At 29.1% G+C, this 15818-nt stretch overlaps 1 protein-coding gene across 1 annotated transcript; it reads right to left on the bottom strand.

The window, feature by feature from the left end:
- Window positions 1-1670: 1670 nt before the first annotated feature.
- LOC128549809 (uncharacterized) lies at window positions 1671-15586 on the bottom strand. Its single transcript, XM_053527461.1, has 3 exons — window positions 15026-15586; window positions 14174-14332; window positions 1671-1676 (listed from the first exon to the last, which is right to left on the bottom strand). The coding sequence occupies exons 1-3, from the start codon at window positions 15584-15586 to the stop codon at window positions 1671-1673; spliced, it is 726 nt and encodes a 241-aa protein (XP_053383436.1).
- Window positions 15587-15818: the final 232 nt, after the last annotated feature.

Below are 15818 nucleotides of genomic sequence, written 5' to 3'. Positions count from 1 at the left end.
AAATGAAATATCATTTAATATATTTGGTTATGAAGAAAATAGTATTTATCCATTGTACATATCAAAATATCAATACGAAGAACACTGTGACATGTTGCTAATTACTAATAATAAAATAACTGATGATGACTGTAAGCCCTCAAAAACTGTAGTCCAACATTATGTTTGGATAAAAGACTTTAATAGATTAATGAATAACAAAACAAAAAATACAAACAAGAAACATTTTTGTAGATCTTGCCTGCAGCATTTTACCCAAGAAAGAATATTAAATGAACATATTCCAAATTGTTTAGCTATTAATGGTACTCAAGGTGTAAAAATGCCAAAGGGGGAAAAAAAGTAAAATTAAAAAATTATCAAAAAAGGTTTCGTCCCTTTTGAATTTTTATGCTGATTTGAATCAAAACAAAAAAAGTTTAACGCTTTACCATCACTGAATCTTCTTTTAAAAACCTATCAAATTATAGATTGGGGTTTAGGGCTACAAGTTTTTTTTTTATGACGAAAATATCCAAACCACCAGATTTATAGAGGCCCAAATGCATTTATAAGTTTTTAAAAAAATGCTTGAGGAAGGGAATATTTAAAAAATATTTAGGTTAACTTAAAAAAGAACTAAAATGTAAAAAAAAGTAAAGTGAATTTAAAAAAAAAAGTTTTTTTATTTTGAAAAGAATATATAAAAGTTTCAATCAAAGTAAAGCCATTGTCAATAACAGGAAAATTAGGGGGAAGCGCTCATAAATGAATTTTAAATTTTAAAAACAAACACAAAAATTTCCCCTGTTATTTTCAAATTTAGGGTTTTAGGGTCTTTTTATTAGAAACAAATGGGAAAATTAAAAAAAAGAAAAAAAGTTATTCTAAAAAATAGGGAAAAAAAATTGGCTTTATGTTTTCCGACTTGGTTTTTATTGATTCACCCAAATTTTATGTCTCAATATTGGAAAACATAAAAAAATTCCAAATTTAAATTTTCTCAAAAATTTGATAAAAAATAGCGAAGCTGGATTTGGGTTACACTAGAATTATTAAAAAAAAAGGTGTTTATCCATAATTACTGGATTCTTTAAAAAAAAATTCAAAGAAAACAAATTCCCCTTCAAAAGAAGAGTTTTTAAATTTTTAAAATAAACAATATTTCTGATAATGAAACGAACATGCTAAAATATCTAAAAAAATTTAAAATTAAAAAAAGGGGAGAATATCATTTTATATTTAAAAATGACGTATTCTTTTTAGCTGAGTTTCGAAAATTTTAAAAAAACTATGTTTAAGTACAAAATAGACCCTTTCATTTTTTTATAGCCTTTTTTAGCTTGGGATGAAATTTTAAAAAATGACGGAATAATTGTTTTAAAACTGATATTATATTTTTTTTATTAAAAGGGTTTTAGAGGAGGAAAAAGTTATATTTCAAACAGATACAGAAAAGCAAACAAAAATATATAAAAGATTATGATCCTAAATTTGACAGTAAATACATTATGTACCTCACCCCAAATAACCTTTAGGGTTGGGCTATGTGTAAACCCTTTTCCCCTCGGGAAACTTTAAATTTATACCCGAAAAAAAATTTAAGAAATTAATTGCAAAAGGAAAAACCAACTTTTAGTTGAATGTGATTTGAATACCAAAAGAATTACTAAAACCCAAAATGATTACCTTTACTCCTGAAAAAATAAAATACCAGATCAAGGCTTTCTGAAAATTAAAAATTTTAAAAAAAATTTTAAAATAAAAAAAATTTAATGAAAAAAAAAATTATTTCCAAATTTTTAAATGAAAAAACAAATTAGTTTTTCTTTATAAAAATCTTGAATATTACAAAATTGGGGTTAAAAGTAAAAAAAATACCAAAATTTTAATTTTTGACGAAACCCCTTTGGTTAAAAAAAAGAAATTTTTGATTTAATACTCAAAAAAGATCAAAGAAAAAAATCTTTTTAAAAAGGACTTTTTTAATTAAAGAAAATTCTGTTTTGGTAAGACGATAAAATTTTAGAAAGGGGGGTTAATATTAAATTAAACACTTGAAAATTTTTTATTAAAATAATAGCCAAAACCTTCTTTTGTTAGTTAAACGTGTTTAACTCAACCCCTTTTTGGGTATTCATAGAATAAAGAAAGTTTTTTAAAACAGACCTTTTTATGTTGGAATGTCTTTCAAAGATTTAAAAAATTTTAATTTAGATTTTCATTATAATTACAAAAAGAAAAGTACGAGGGTAATTGAAAATTATTGTTTACTGAACTGATTCATTATTTTATGAAAAAAAAAACCAAAGATGCAATGGGGATTTTTTAAGGAAAAGATTTATTTGAAAATAGGATTACGATAGTAATTAAAAATTTTATTTCGACAATAATAAAAAAGAAATTTGGAAAATTTAAAGATGAAGCTGCCGCATTCCCATTTTTTAAATTTGGATAAAAGTAAAAGTTTCTTATTTTTTAGAAAACGAATAAAAATGTTAAAATGAAAAGGAATTAAAAAACTTGTTGTTAAGAAAACAAAGTTAAAAAAAATTATAAAATACTTTTTTTAATTAAACCCCAAAGTAACACACTTTAAGTTTTCGTTCTGAAAACACAATCTTTCCAAATTATTTTTAAAAATAAAAATTTTTTTTTGACGAAAAAAAGAAATTTTTGATAAGGGTATAGATACTTTAGCTTTTTCTTAAAATTTAAAAATTTAAAAATTATTTTTTAAATTTATAGAACCATAATTTTAACTGAATTTTCATAACGTTTAAAGAATTAATGAAAAACATCATTTATTTTAAATTTTTTAGCATAATTAATAAAAATTTAATTATTTTTCTATTTTTTTACATTAAATTTAAAAATTACTTTTTTTATTTTTTTATTTGAAATTTAGCTTCTCCTTTTCAATTTTTATTGCATCAACAAGAAAAATTTAAAAAAAGGGAAATTAAAATTATTCTTACATTATTACCATTTGAACAAACCAGGAAATTTACAGTTTTCCTTGAAAAACCCCACTATCGGATTTTGGGGTTTTAAACATTTAAAAAACATGAGGTTTTCTTATTAATTGGGGGGGGGAGCTTCCGCTCTAAAGGATGAGCCCACTTCTATTTTTTTTTACTTTTTCATTTATATTATTAAATATTCCCATTTTTAATTTTATAGTTAATTTACATGTCCTTATTAATTAAAAAATTATAATTGTTTGTTCTTTTTCTCTTTGATTGTTTAAATTTAGTTTTTAAAAATAAATAAAGTGGTATTTTATCTTGTAACATTTAAAAAAAATAAAAAATAATAACCACAAAAGGCACTTAAATTTTTCTTTATTGAGCTTTTTATATTTTATATTTTTTTTTATTAATTACCTTTTTGGTGGAGGAAGTCCAAATGAAACAAAAATAATATTATTTAATAACAAACCCAAGGTTCCCGCCCAAAAAAGATTCTCAAAAATTTATTATTCCACACTCGTCCTTTTTTTTTAATTTGTAAATTATTTCTACTAATAAACCCCCAAAGTTTTTAATTTTTAATTGTTTTACCCTTGTTCAATTAAAAGGAAAGGTTTTTTTTTTTTTTTAATTTTTTTTTTTTTTTTCTATAGGAATTTGTCTGTAAGGTCTCCCCTGAAACAATCTGTAGTCCTTTCCCTTTGCAAAGATGTAACAAAGGTATTTCCTAGACTAGCAGCCAACTACCTAAAAACCCCCCCGTCTTGTTTTGTTTTTGTTAATTTAAACACCCAGATCCTACTAGTTCTTCTTGATTAGGGTTTTAAAATATGGTGATATAACATTTTTTTTACATTTGCTCTGAAATCATACCATTTCCAAGTATTTCTAACACCCGTACGGGAAACCCAGAAGGGCTCCTGCCTAGAGGGGGGAAAATTTTTTGGGGCCCATTTTTTCTACCTTGGAAGAATTGTTTTTTCCACCCCAACCAGCTAAAACTCCAAAATCCCCCATTTTGACCTTACTGGGCATTTTTTTTTGAAATTTAATTTCTAATCCCTTCTTATTTGCAAAAGCTTTTTTTTAATTTGATTAATTTGTTTTGTAAAATAAAGGGGGGTTTCCCTTAATTGTTCATGTTTTTTAAACTAAAAGTATTGGGTTTTTTTATAACTGTGCTAAAATTTTTTTTGTCCATCTTAAGATTTAAATTTTAAACATTAATTTTTTGAAATTATAATTTTTATTTTTTTATTTTAATTATATTTTTTTTTATTTAAAAAATAACAAGTTCATTTTCCCAAAAGTATTTATTTCAAAAGTTTTTTTTACAAACAAATTTTGAAATCGATATCTTGCACGGGGGAAAGTATTTAACTTAAATTTTTAAGTAATCTGCTTAGGCTCGTAGTTATTTTTTTTTATTTCCAATTTAAAAGAACAAATCCAAACAAACTTTGAAAATTTGATCGTTTTTAAAGATTCCCTAGTTTTGTTTTTTGTTATAATAATAATTTAAATTTAAAAATCATATATTCTTGATATACTTTTATTCGTTTCTGGGTAAAAACACCATTACCAAATTCAAAACGAAAGAGCCAAAATAAAGTCTACACGCTGCTTCAAAAACCCTTTAAAATTTTTAAAAATGTGGATTTTGTATTTTGCTTTCTTTTTCAGGTCGTTTTAAAAAACAAATACATTTGGGTTTTGTTACCCGGCTGTTATTTTAAAATTGTATAACTTTTTTGGCCTTTATTGCATATCATTTCCCGAAGGTAGACCATCTTGCTTTTTTTTAAAACTTTCAGTAGTAATTAGATCAAAAAACCCAAAACATTTAAAATCAAAAAGGGGAACCCATAGAATTAATTTTGTACAATTACCCTACCTGGATAGAGCATTGCTCAAAAATTTAAATTTATCTCACTGTCAGCTTAGTGTTATTGAATTTGACTTGGAGGATAAATTAGTTTTTAAACCCGAAGAAAAGAATAAATTATTTAAGGAATTTTACATTTTACCTCATTTCCCCTTATTTAAAAACTCCAAACAAAACCTTATATATCGCTGGTCTCCCACTTTCATAACAAGTATATCTAAAGAAATAAATTCATTTGTCAGTTGATTCTGCATAATCATTAGATAGTTCAACTAAATCCTTTACATTTATTACTTTGTATAAATTATTACAATCATAAACAATTTTCCATTTTGTTTAACCACTAACTGATCAATTAATGAAGTTGCATTATTAATTAAAGCAATTTGATCTCCATCAACATAATTATTACCATTAGCAAGCTTATTTACTTTAAAACTTACTTCAAAATAAGCATTAAACCAATCAAAAATATGAACTTCTATCATTAATTGTAAAGTGATATCCGTTTTTTGTTGTTTAACATTATTTCCCATGACAGATATTAAAGCTGTATCTAATTGAATAGGAGTTAGTTCGTATCTTTCCGCAATATTTTTTTGTTCTAAACATGTATATAATATATTATTATTTTTTTATTTTAGTTTTTATTTTTTATTTTATTTTTTATAAATTAATCTGTTATATACGTTTACGTGTCCCAGATCCTGACAATATTCTATTTATTCTCATATGAATATCCTCCTCATTATCATTATTATTTTTATTATTATTTTTATTACTTTTATTATTATTTTTACTGTTATTCTTTTCTTGTAATTCCTTAGCAATTAAATTACCAACTGCTGGAGCAGGTTTCTTTTTAAGTTTTTCAACAATTTTAGCTGCAGCTAAATTTCCAACTTCTGTTCCAAACCCTTTTTTTGTTCCACTTTCAAGTGCTGCTTTTTCCTGCTGTTTCCAAAGCTTTTTTTCCAGCTGTGCTAATTGAAGATGCAACTCCGCTTGAAAAAAATTTTCGTTAAAGTGTCAAAGATACCTGTCCCGTGTATGATTGCTTCTCCTGTGTGAGCATCAAGATAAATAAATATTCCTTTATTTTTATCATAAACTTTCTTGTACATTATATAAAACTAAAATTTATAATTTCATATTTCTTTTAAAATTAGTGTAAAACTTGTTTCAACCTCATTAAAATTAATTATTCTCCCAATACATCTGTAATATATATTCTAATTGAATTTATAATATTTTATTAATTTCAGAATATCCAACTCTTTGTGGTTCTTTTGTAAATGGATAAGCTCTTGTTAAATCTGCAGTACTTAAAGCATAGATAATATCACTGAAATTACCATCAACAAGTGGAATTATCAATAAGATCACAATGAATGTAAATTGTATCCACAGAGTTAGTTATATTTGGTGTTTTTAGTTCCCATTCAGTATTGCCCTAATTTTTTTTTCTCAATCCAAGCAATGTATGAAAATTGATATTTCCAAATCCAACTTAAAATTATCTGTAATTGAAATCAAAATCTTAAAACTACTTAAATCAAATTCCAAACTTATTGGAGAAATTTTCTGATTTATCAAATTCAAATCGCCATTACTTATTAATGTTTCCCTAATATAATTATTAATATCTGTGTAACTGTAAGAACCATTTGTAAATATAATATCTTTCCAATCCTTACCATTATGATAACGAATCTTTTATTGTCATATTCATCACTAATATTATGCCAAGAGTAGGTCATAGTGTAATATATCCAAACCAACAACGTAAGTTTTATTTTTATCTAAATTAAAGAAGACTAAATCTGATTGTAAAATCACTCGGTTATTTTATTATCTTTAACTGTTTCAGAACGTAATACTATTTTTTGTTCCATTTATATATAATTAAAAACTAAAGTTTTAAAACTTTAACTAAAATTTAAATTCAAGAAAAATAATTTTTATATAACTTTTCATGTTGTTCTGGTAAAAGAGAATTCATTTTTAATAGTTCATAAATTATTCTAATACCTTCATTTTTTAGTTCTTCATTATTATTTCCAGCATTAATTGAACCACAAATTAACTCTAAGTCATTAACCAATTCTTTTGGATTACACGGACAAACGTCATAACCTTGTCCTCTAATTACTTTTTTAAACTTCATAGATCTTTTATTGATAGGTAATCCTGACTTTTCTGTTAATTCTTTGAATATTTTTATTGAATGATTTGAATGTTTTTTATTATTGTTATATCTTTTATTAATCAAATCAATTAAATCATCATCAACTTTAGTGTTAATTACTTCTTTTCCAGTTATTCTATCCTTAGCAATTAACTTATTTTGACCATAAAGTTTATTTAAGTTAATAATTAAATTACCATATTGTCCATTGGTGAAACTTTATATGGTTATGATATTTATTCCCCTTCCAAATACCTTGAGTCTTAATAATTTTAATAAGCGTTCATTGTATTTTTTAAGATTTTCTCTATGTAATTCTAACTCCGAAACAGACTCACCTGCAGCCGTAGGTTCTGCATTTGTAAATTCAATTATTTCATCTGGTTTTTCTTTACTATATTTATTTATATCACGAGTAAAGGTCTTTAATTTTTCGGTAACCTCTTTTCTTGTTTTTATCCAATCATCTTTTCTTTGTTTATTACTAACTCTGTTAATGTAGACAATCCATATTCTGATATTATATCTTATCGATATTTATATCTAAATTTGCTATAAATTCTTCTGTTAGTTCTTCGGGAGGTTTTTGGGTGTCTTCAAGCTCATCATTTTTATCATCCGAACCATATGATCTTTCGGCGGTAATAATCGTGTCGGTTCTCGGAAAGCTCTTCCAAACCCATATCATCTTTCGGCGGTAATAATCGTGTTGGTTTTTCCCGATGGCTCTTCCACCATTCTAGATTTTCTATTTCATGTATCTTATCAGCAAACTGTTCTGGAAGTAACGCTAATTGTTGTTTTATTCCAGGTAATGCTTTTAACTGACTTGATAATTGTTCTTTTTGACTTTCTATTTTTTCAGTAATTGGCTTATAAATTTCAGTATACAATCCCGATTTGTAGCTTTTCTTATTTTTTCTCTCATTATTTTTCTCTAAGATCTCTCATCTTTTGCCCGACTAATTTTTTTCTTATTATCAAATTTTATTAAGTTTTGATTGCATTTATATATAATAATGTAAGATAATGTAAAATAATGTAATATTATATAAATGGAAATTCCAAATTATGATACAAAAAATGATAAATCCAATAACTTTAAACAATTTTATCCTTTTATGCCAGATTCATGTTTTAGAATTTAATATGTGGATCTTCTGGATATGGAAAAACAAATACATTAATGCAATATACTTCGAAAACCTCTTATATATTATGATAAATTATACTTATATGCTAAAAACCTAGAACAATCTAAATATCAAGATTTAATTAACAACTTAAGCCAAATTGCAAAAAAAATTAAAGTAGATCCAAATGAAATACTTGAATATTCAGCTGATCCCAACCAAATTGAACCTTGTGAGAATCTTGAATCAGAAAAACAAAAAGTAGTAATATTTGATGATTTTGTATGTGAAGATAAAAAAGTTCAAAATGAAATAACAAAATACTTTATTCAAGGACGACACAAAAACTGTTGTGTTATTTATTTAAGTCAGTCTTACTATAAAACACCAAAAGATATTCGAATTAACTGTTCACATTATATTTTATTTGAAAGTCCAGGTAAAGGAGAAAATGATAGGATTTGTAATGAACAAAATATAGATTGTGATTCTTTTGCTAATGCAACAAATAAAAAATATGATTTCTTATATATTGACAAACCAAGGAAGTTTTTAAGAAAAAACTTTACTGGTAATATATAATAATTATATAATGGGAGTTTTTAATGATGTAAAACAAATTAATCAACCTGACAGTATAAGTAAAGTTAAATTTGATATTGATTTAAGTGATTATGCTACTAAAAAGCAATTCAAAAAGCTTAAAAAGGAAACGGAATCGTATCTTCATAGAAATAAGGAACTTGGTAACACAATGAATAGAGCATTAGATATGGGAGGTAATGAAATAATCAACCTAGGAAATCCAGATAAACCCAACGATGCAGTTTCAAGACGGTTTGTGTATAAAAAAATCAAAGGTAATAGATGACTATAAACTTGAAGATGTCAAAAGTATAAAACAAACACTAGAAGCAGAAGTAAAGAATATTGAAGAATTAACAAAAGATTATAAAAAGAATTCATTATTAATTAATCAATTACAAGGTAAAATTGAAGAAGAAATGAAAGCTATGACTGATTCTATTAAAGAACTTGAAGAGAAATCGGATTTGACAGATGACAATATAAAAAAAGTATTTAGAAGCAATTTTGAAAAGTTATACACTCAAGTTCAAGAATTAAAAGATAGTATGATTAAACATGAAGAACTAAAAGACAAGATTATTGAAGCTGAGAAAAAGTTACAAAATATGTATCAGTTAGAAATCAAAAACAGAAATAAATAAACTAAATACTGAAATGGCAAAAGGGAATCAAGATTACTCGATACATTTTCAAATAAATTTGCAGAATATAAATCTGAATTGGAAAAGGCAGCTTCACAAAGAAGTGATGATCATGATACAGCATTAGATGACTTTAAAAAAGAAATTAATTCTAAAATAGATGACTTTAAAAAACAAATTCGAAATTGGATTAGTATTGTTGACAACCGTCACAATTTAAAATATGCAGAATTAAGTAATATTACAAAAAAATTACAAGAAGATATTAATGAATTTAATGTAAAGTTGAAGAACATAAAAATGAACTGGACTCTGTAGTTGAAAAATCAGTTAAACAAGGAGAGTTAATTACTGCTAATACTGAAGCAATTAAGATAATTAATGATAAAATTAAAAAAATAATAAATGATTTAGACTCTGTAGTTAAAATATCAGATAAACAAGGAGAATCAATCACTGCTAATACCCAAGTAATTACTGCTAATACTAAAGCAATAACCGCTAATGTCGAAGAAATTACCACTAATGCTGAAGAAATTACAAAAGTAAAAAATGTTTTCTTAAAACAAGAAACACAATTAGCTAGAACAAAGAATACTGTTGACAATTTATCTGCTTCTGAAGTTGCTACAACAAAACGAGTTGATGATTTAGCTGAAATAATTCTTAAACTTAAAAAGAAAGACAGGAAAATAGAAAAAAGGGTAGAGGAAGTAAAACATGAAGTGTTTCTCTTTGAATACTATTATAATCATACTTTTGATTACATACAAATGAAAAAGTATTTTGACCGTCGTGGTGCCTGGATACATTCAACATATAAAAATATGGCCGATCTGAACTATTTAAATATATTTGAAATAAGACCTGGAATTACCGTACATTATAAAGATTTTATACTCATAGACCAAAAATATAAAATAGATGTACTAGATATGCTTTTGAGTGGTGTGTTTATAGTCGGAAAAACCGGAACTTATATAATAGATATTAAGATTTTATTAAAGGGTGCGAGCTCCCCGGGTGAACCGTATAAACCGACTAAAAGCCCAATATCAAATTTTATATTTAGGTGGCGAAATAATAGACCTCAGGATGATGTTTTATTTTTTGATATATTTGATAATGTAAATATAACAGCTGAGGCAGCTGAGGACTTTGACACTGATAAGTTAATATCTATGTATAAGAAAAAAATTAAAATTTATCTAAAACAAGGAACAATGTTTGATATTCACCCTTATGACGATTCAGCATCTACAGAATTAACATTTATGCTTTTGATGGGCAGTTACATCAGATTCTACATATCGGACGAACCTGTATCCTATGATATAAACAGACTTTTGGATTAAAAGCTTAATTAAAAGTTTAATTAAAGTTTTAATTACTATGTGTACCCTGATAATATACTTACTAATTGAAAATAAGATCAAATACATTACATTTTATTAATAAAAATAATCTGCCAAAGTTCTGCCAAAGATTCGGCCAAAGATTCGGCCAAAGTAAAAGCAAATGACAGTTTGCTGCCAACTTGGCAGAAAAATGGCAGGCTTTTGATTGGTTGAATTTGTGGTTTCCCGCATTATCATTTTTAAAAAATGCACTTGATTTACCTATGACACTTATATTAAATCAGCTGTAAAACGTAAATCGATCACAAGGAAGTTTAAACGAATTGTACTACAATGTAAACATATCGGTTAACTTTATGAATGAAAGTAAATACCAATAGAACGACACCGGTGTCGCTTTACATTGAGCTTACAAACGATATTGATTGATAAACTTGTTAAAGAAAATGACTGGTGTCGTTAGATTTTGAGGGTACAAGTGTACCGAGTGCAACCGAAGACTGTAGGTCTGACTGGGTCAAAGACCTCGAAGGTTTCAGCTTCGCGAGTTAGTATTATAAGTTTAGGGTTGGGTTAATTGTTGGGTTTAAAACCTGTGGATTTTAAATTGTCCGGCATTGGATTTTTTAGAATATGGACAAGGGGTCAGTCTGGACAAAGACTAAATGTTTTTTTGGTTAAACCAAAGGTTTTCATTCGGTTTAACTAAAGATTTAAAAGATTTTTGGGGTATCAAGGGTAGCAAGTTAGTATTTTAAGTTTAGGGTAAGATTAAAGTCCACTTATAGAATAGGGACAAGGGGTCAGGGGGGTCATACTGTTTTCGCACAAACAATTACTATACTACTCACAGCATCAAGACAATTAATAGAAAATATAAATATTTACATTTCTGAAGTTTTTTTGCGGGGGGTGGGGTGGGGGAAGGTCATTTTCTGTGTTGTCAAAAACCACAGGAGCCTGAAATTCTATCTATAATGCTCCAAAATGGCTAAATATAACAAGAGATCACAGAGTGATCTTGGCGCCCACCAATGTGCCATTTTTGAGTGTTCCAAATTTCATGACTTATTGACTAGCTCAAGGTCAAATTTCATTTCCGTACACAACACTGTCTAAATTCGAAAGCTGTAGCTTGAGAAATGTGGAAGTAGGTCACTAGATCAATGTCAAGGTCAAAGTTTGTTTCGGTACACAATCCTATCCATGTGGTCTAAATTTGAAGCCTGTAGCTACAGAAATGTAAAGTAGGTCACTAGATCAATCTTAAGGTCAAAGTTCATTTCGGTACATAAAACTATGCAAGAGGTCCAAATTTGAAAGATGTAGCTTGAGAAATGTAAAAGTAGGTCACTAGGTCAAAATCAAGGTCAAATTCTATTTCGGAATACAAAACTATGCATGTGGTCCAAATTTGAAGCCTGTACCTTCAAAAATGTGAAAGTAGGTCACTAGGTCAATGTAAAGGTCAAAGTTCATTTCGGTACACAAAACTATGAATGTGGTCCAAATTTGAAAGCTATAACTTGAGAAATGTAAAAGTAGGTCACTAGGTCAAAATCAATGTCAAATTTTTTTTAGGAATACAAAACTATGCATGTGGTCCAAATTTGAAGCCTGTATCTTAAAAATGTGAAAGAAGGTCACTAGGTCAATGTAAAGGTCAAAGTTCATTTCGGTACACAAAACTATGCAAGTGGTCCAAATTTGAAGGCTGTAGCTTGAGAAATGTAAAAGTAGGTCACTAGGTCAAAATCAAGGTCAAATTATATTTCGGAATACAAAACAATGCATGTGGTCCAAATCTGACGCCTGTACCTTCAAAAATGTGAAAGTAAGTCACTAGGTCAAAATCAAGGTCAAAGTTTTTTCCAGTGCACAAAACTATGCATGTGGTCCAAATTTGAAGGCTGTAGCTACAGAAATGTGAAAGTAGGTCACTAGGTCAAAATCAAGGTCAAAGTTTTTTCCAGTGCACAAAACTATGCATGTGGTCCAAATTTGAAGGCTGTAGCTACAGAAATGTGAAAGTAGGTCACTAGGTCAAAATCAAGGTCAACTCATGTCAAGGTTCATCTTGCCGCTCAAAAATATACATGTGGTCCAAATTTGAATGTTGTAGTTATTGACAAGATCATTTTAAAAGCTTTTCACTATATAAGTCTATATGAACCATGTGACCCCCGGGGCGGGGCCATTTTGGACCCTAGGGGGATAATTTGAACAAACTTGGTAGAGAACCACTAGATGATGCTACATTACAAATATCAAAGCCTTAGGTTTTGTGGTTTGGACAAGAAGATTTTCAAAGCTTTTCCTTATATAAGTCTATGTAAACCATATGACCCCCAGGGCGGGGCCATATTTGACCCTAGGGGTATAATTTGAACAATCTTAGTTGAAGACCACCAGATGATGTCACATACAAAATATCAAAGCCCTAGGCCGTGTGGTTTTGGACAAGAGGTTATTCAAAGTTTTTTCCTATATAAGTCTATGTAAACCATGTGACCCCCATGGCAGGGCCATATTTGGCCCCAGAGAAATAATTTTAATCATCTTGGTAGTAGACCACTAGATGATGCTTCAAACCAAATATCAAAGCCCTAGGCTCTGTGGTTTTGGACAAGAAGGTTTTCAAAGTTTTTACGTATATAAATCTATATAGAAATAAACAAAGGGCCATAACTCACTCATAAATTGTTGAACCAGTCTGATTTTCAGGGGGACACAACTAGGATACCAATTCATCATTCTGACAAAGAATTCGGTCAAAATCTCCCCAGTAGTTTCTGAGGAGATGCGATAACGAGAAATTATTAACGGACGGACGGACGGACGGAATGACGGACGGACGGACCACGGACGCAGAGTGTTTTTAATAGCCCACCATCTTATATTTATCCATTTTGGAGCATTATAGATAGAATTTCAGGCTCCTGTGCAAAAACATACATATGCCTGGCGAGATTGCATAAATATGTGCTGGCCGTCCTAAGGATATCAAACTCGTCCAAGATTTTATTGAGAGTAACGTTCTGACCAAGTTTCATTAAAATTGGGCTAAAATTGTGACCTCTAGAGTGTTAACAAGCTTTTCCTTTGATTTGACCTGGTGACCTAGTTTTTTACTCCAGATAACTCAATATCAAACTCTTCCAAGATTTCATTGAGAGAAACATTCTGACCATGTTTCATTAAGATTGGGTCAAAATTGTGACCTCTAGAGTGTTAACAGTCAAATTGTTGACGACTACGGACGGACGGACGACTGACGGACGGACGGACGACGACGGACACAGAGCGATCACAAAAGCTCACATTTGGGCACTTCGTGCTCAGGTGAGCTAAAAAAACGTATACAATATAATACAATATAAAACTCCAGTTATTTGAACTCAGGAACTCAAGTTGCGTAGGGAGTATTACCTCAAGCAATTTCGTGACCGCATTTTTAGATTCTTGTCTATCTTTGATTTCTTTATCATCTTGCAGCAGTTCTATCATATCATCTATATAATTTGCAATGTCTGTGTCCTCTACTTCCATATTGTTACAATGAAATATGGCGTTTCTGTGTTGAAGTACCTGCAATACATTAACAAATCAACAAGGCTTAGAAACATTATTTAGACAAAACGTTTTCTATCACAAATGCTGAAGTCATGAACATTGCATTTAGTATGTGTATGTAAAACAGAACAGGACAGAACTGAACAAAAAGAAAACTTTACTAAGTCTTGCAGCAGTACATCGCCTATTATTCACGAAAAAAAAAAACAGTACTAATTTACCAGTCATAAATGACTTCCATATCAAATGTGATCTTAGACGAAAGCATTCTCTAGTCATTTAGTAAAAAGTTCTACTGCTCTGGGTAAACGTGACCTTGACGTTTGACCTACTGATCTCAAAATCAATAGGAGTCGTCTGCTCGTCATGATCAGCCGCAATATTAAGTTTCGTGATCCTAGTCCCAAGCGTTCTCAAGTTATTGTCCAGAAATTGTTTAACTGTTCCGGGTCACTGTGACCTTGACGTTTGACTCACCGACCTCAAAATCAAAACAAGTCATCTGTTGGTCATGATCAACCTGACTCCGGAAAAAAGTTTAACTATTCCCGGTCACTTTGACCTTGACCTTTAATCCACAAATCTCAATATTATGAAAAGGAGTAATTCGCTGGTCATGACCAACCTCACTTTCAACTTAACATTTCTTATAAAGTATATTAATACCATTGTTGTTGTATATATATATAATGTGTATATGTTATTTACCCTTGAGAAAGCATCACTGCCAGATATACCATTCTGGATATGGTGATGAAACTCTAAGTTATCAATTAACAGATGCAACAAGCCGGAACAATCAAACTCAGTTGCTCTTGTCTTGTGTTCGTATCCTGGAGCATTTATGAAACATTTTGCAACAGCCCAAGGTTCAGTACACCACTGATGAGCGTCTGTGTTTTTCCAGTATGGAGCAGGAGGTGTGGATGCGTGACGCCAAATAATTTCGTCGTATATAGCACCACAAACGTTGTTAGGACAAGACGTTTTCCCGCGTGGGTGTAGACAGTTACAATGTGTTTGACCGAGAGGACACTGTCTATTTTTGGTTTGAACATGGTCCGGTTGGAGTGTGCGTACATCGCATTGTCCACATGAAACTGCCAATAAATTACGTTTCTGTTTAACTTTATCTAATATATCAACATGCTGCTGGTTAACAAGATGGTCGCAGAATGGTTCCAAGCCGTCTTTTACATATTTAATACCTAGTCCGGCTCTCACCCAATTCCTGTATTTTTTGTTCTCAAGCTGCGCCCTGTGGTCCATTGTTTATCTGTAAGAAAGAACGGTATCAATATGCCTGCATTATACGATACTATGGTGGAATTCAGTTAATATTAGTATTTAATGTTGAACTGATATTCAAAATGAGATATAATATATGTAGTCACAGCTGTCTATATTATTTAAAGCATGTGATTGTCTAGTTTATATACGTTCTTAATCGACGGAATCCAGGGATTGAATATATCGGAAATTCGTGTGAGAATAAACAAAA

Source organism: Mercenaria mercenaria, chromosome 16 (genome assembly GCF_021730395.1).
Source record: "Mercenaria mercenaria strain notata chromosome 16, MADL_Memer_1, whole genome shotgun sequence".
Lineage (NCBI taxonomy): Eukaryota > Metazoa > Mollusca > Bivalvia > Venerida > Veneridae > Mercenaria > Mercenaria mercenaria.
Note: the sequence above shows the minus strand (reverse complement) of the source record. Positions and strands in the feature narration are given on the sequence as shown.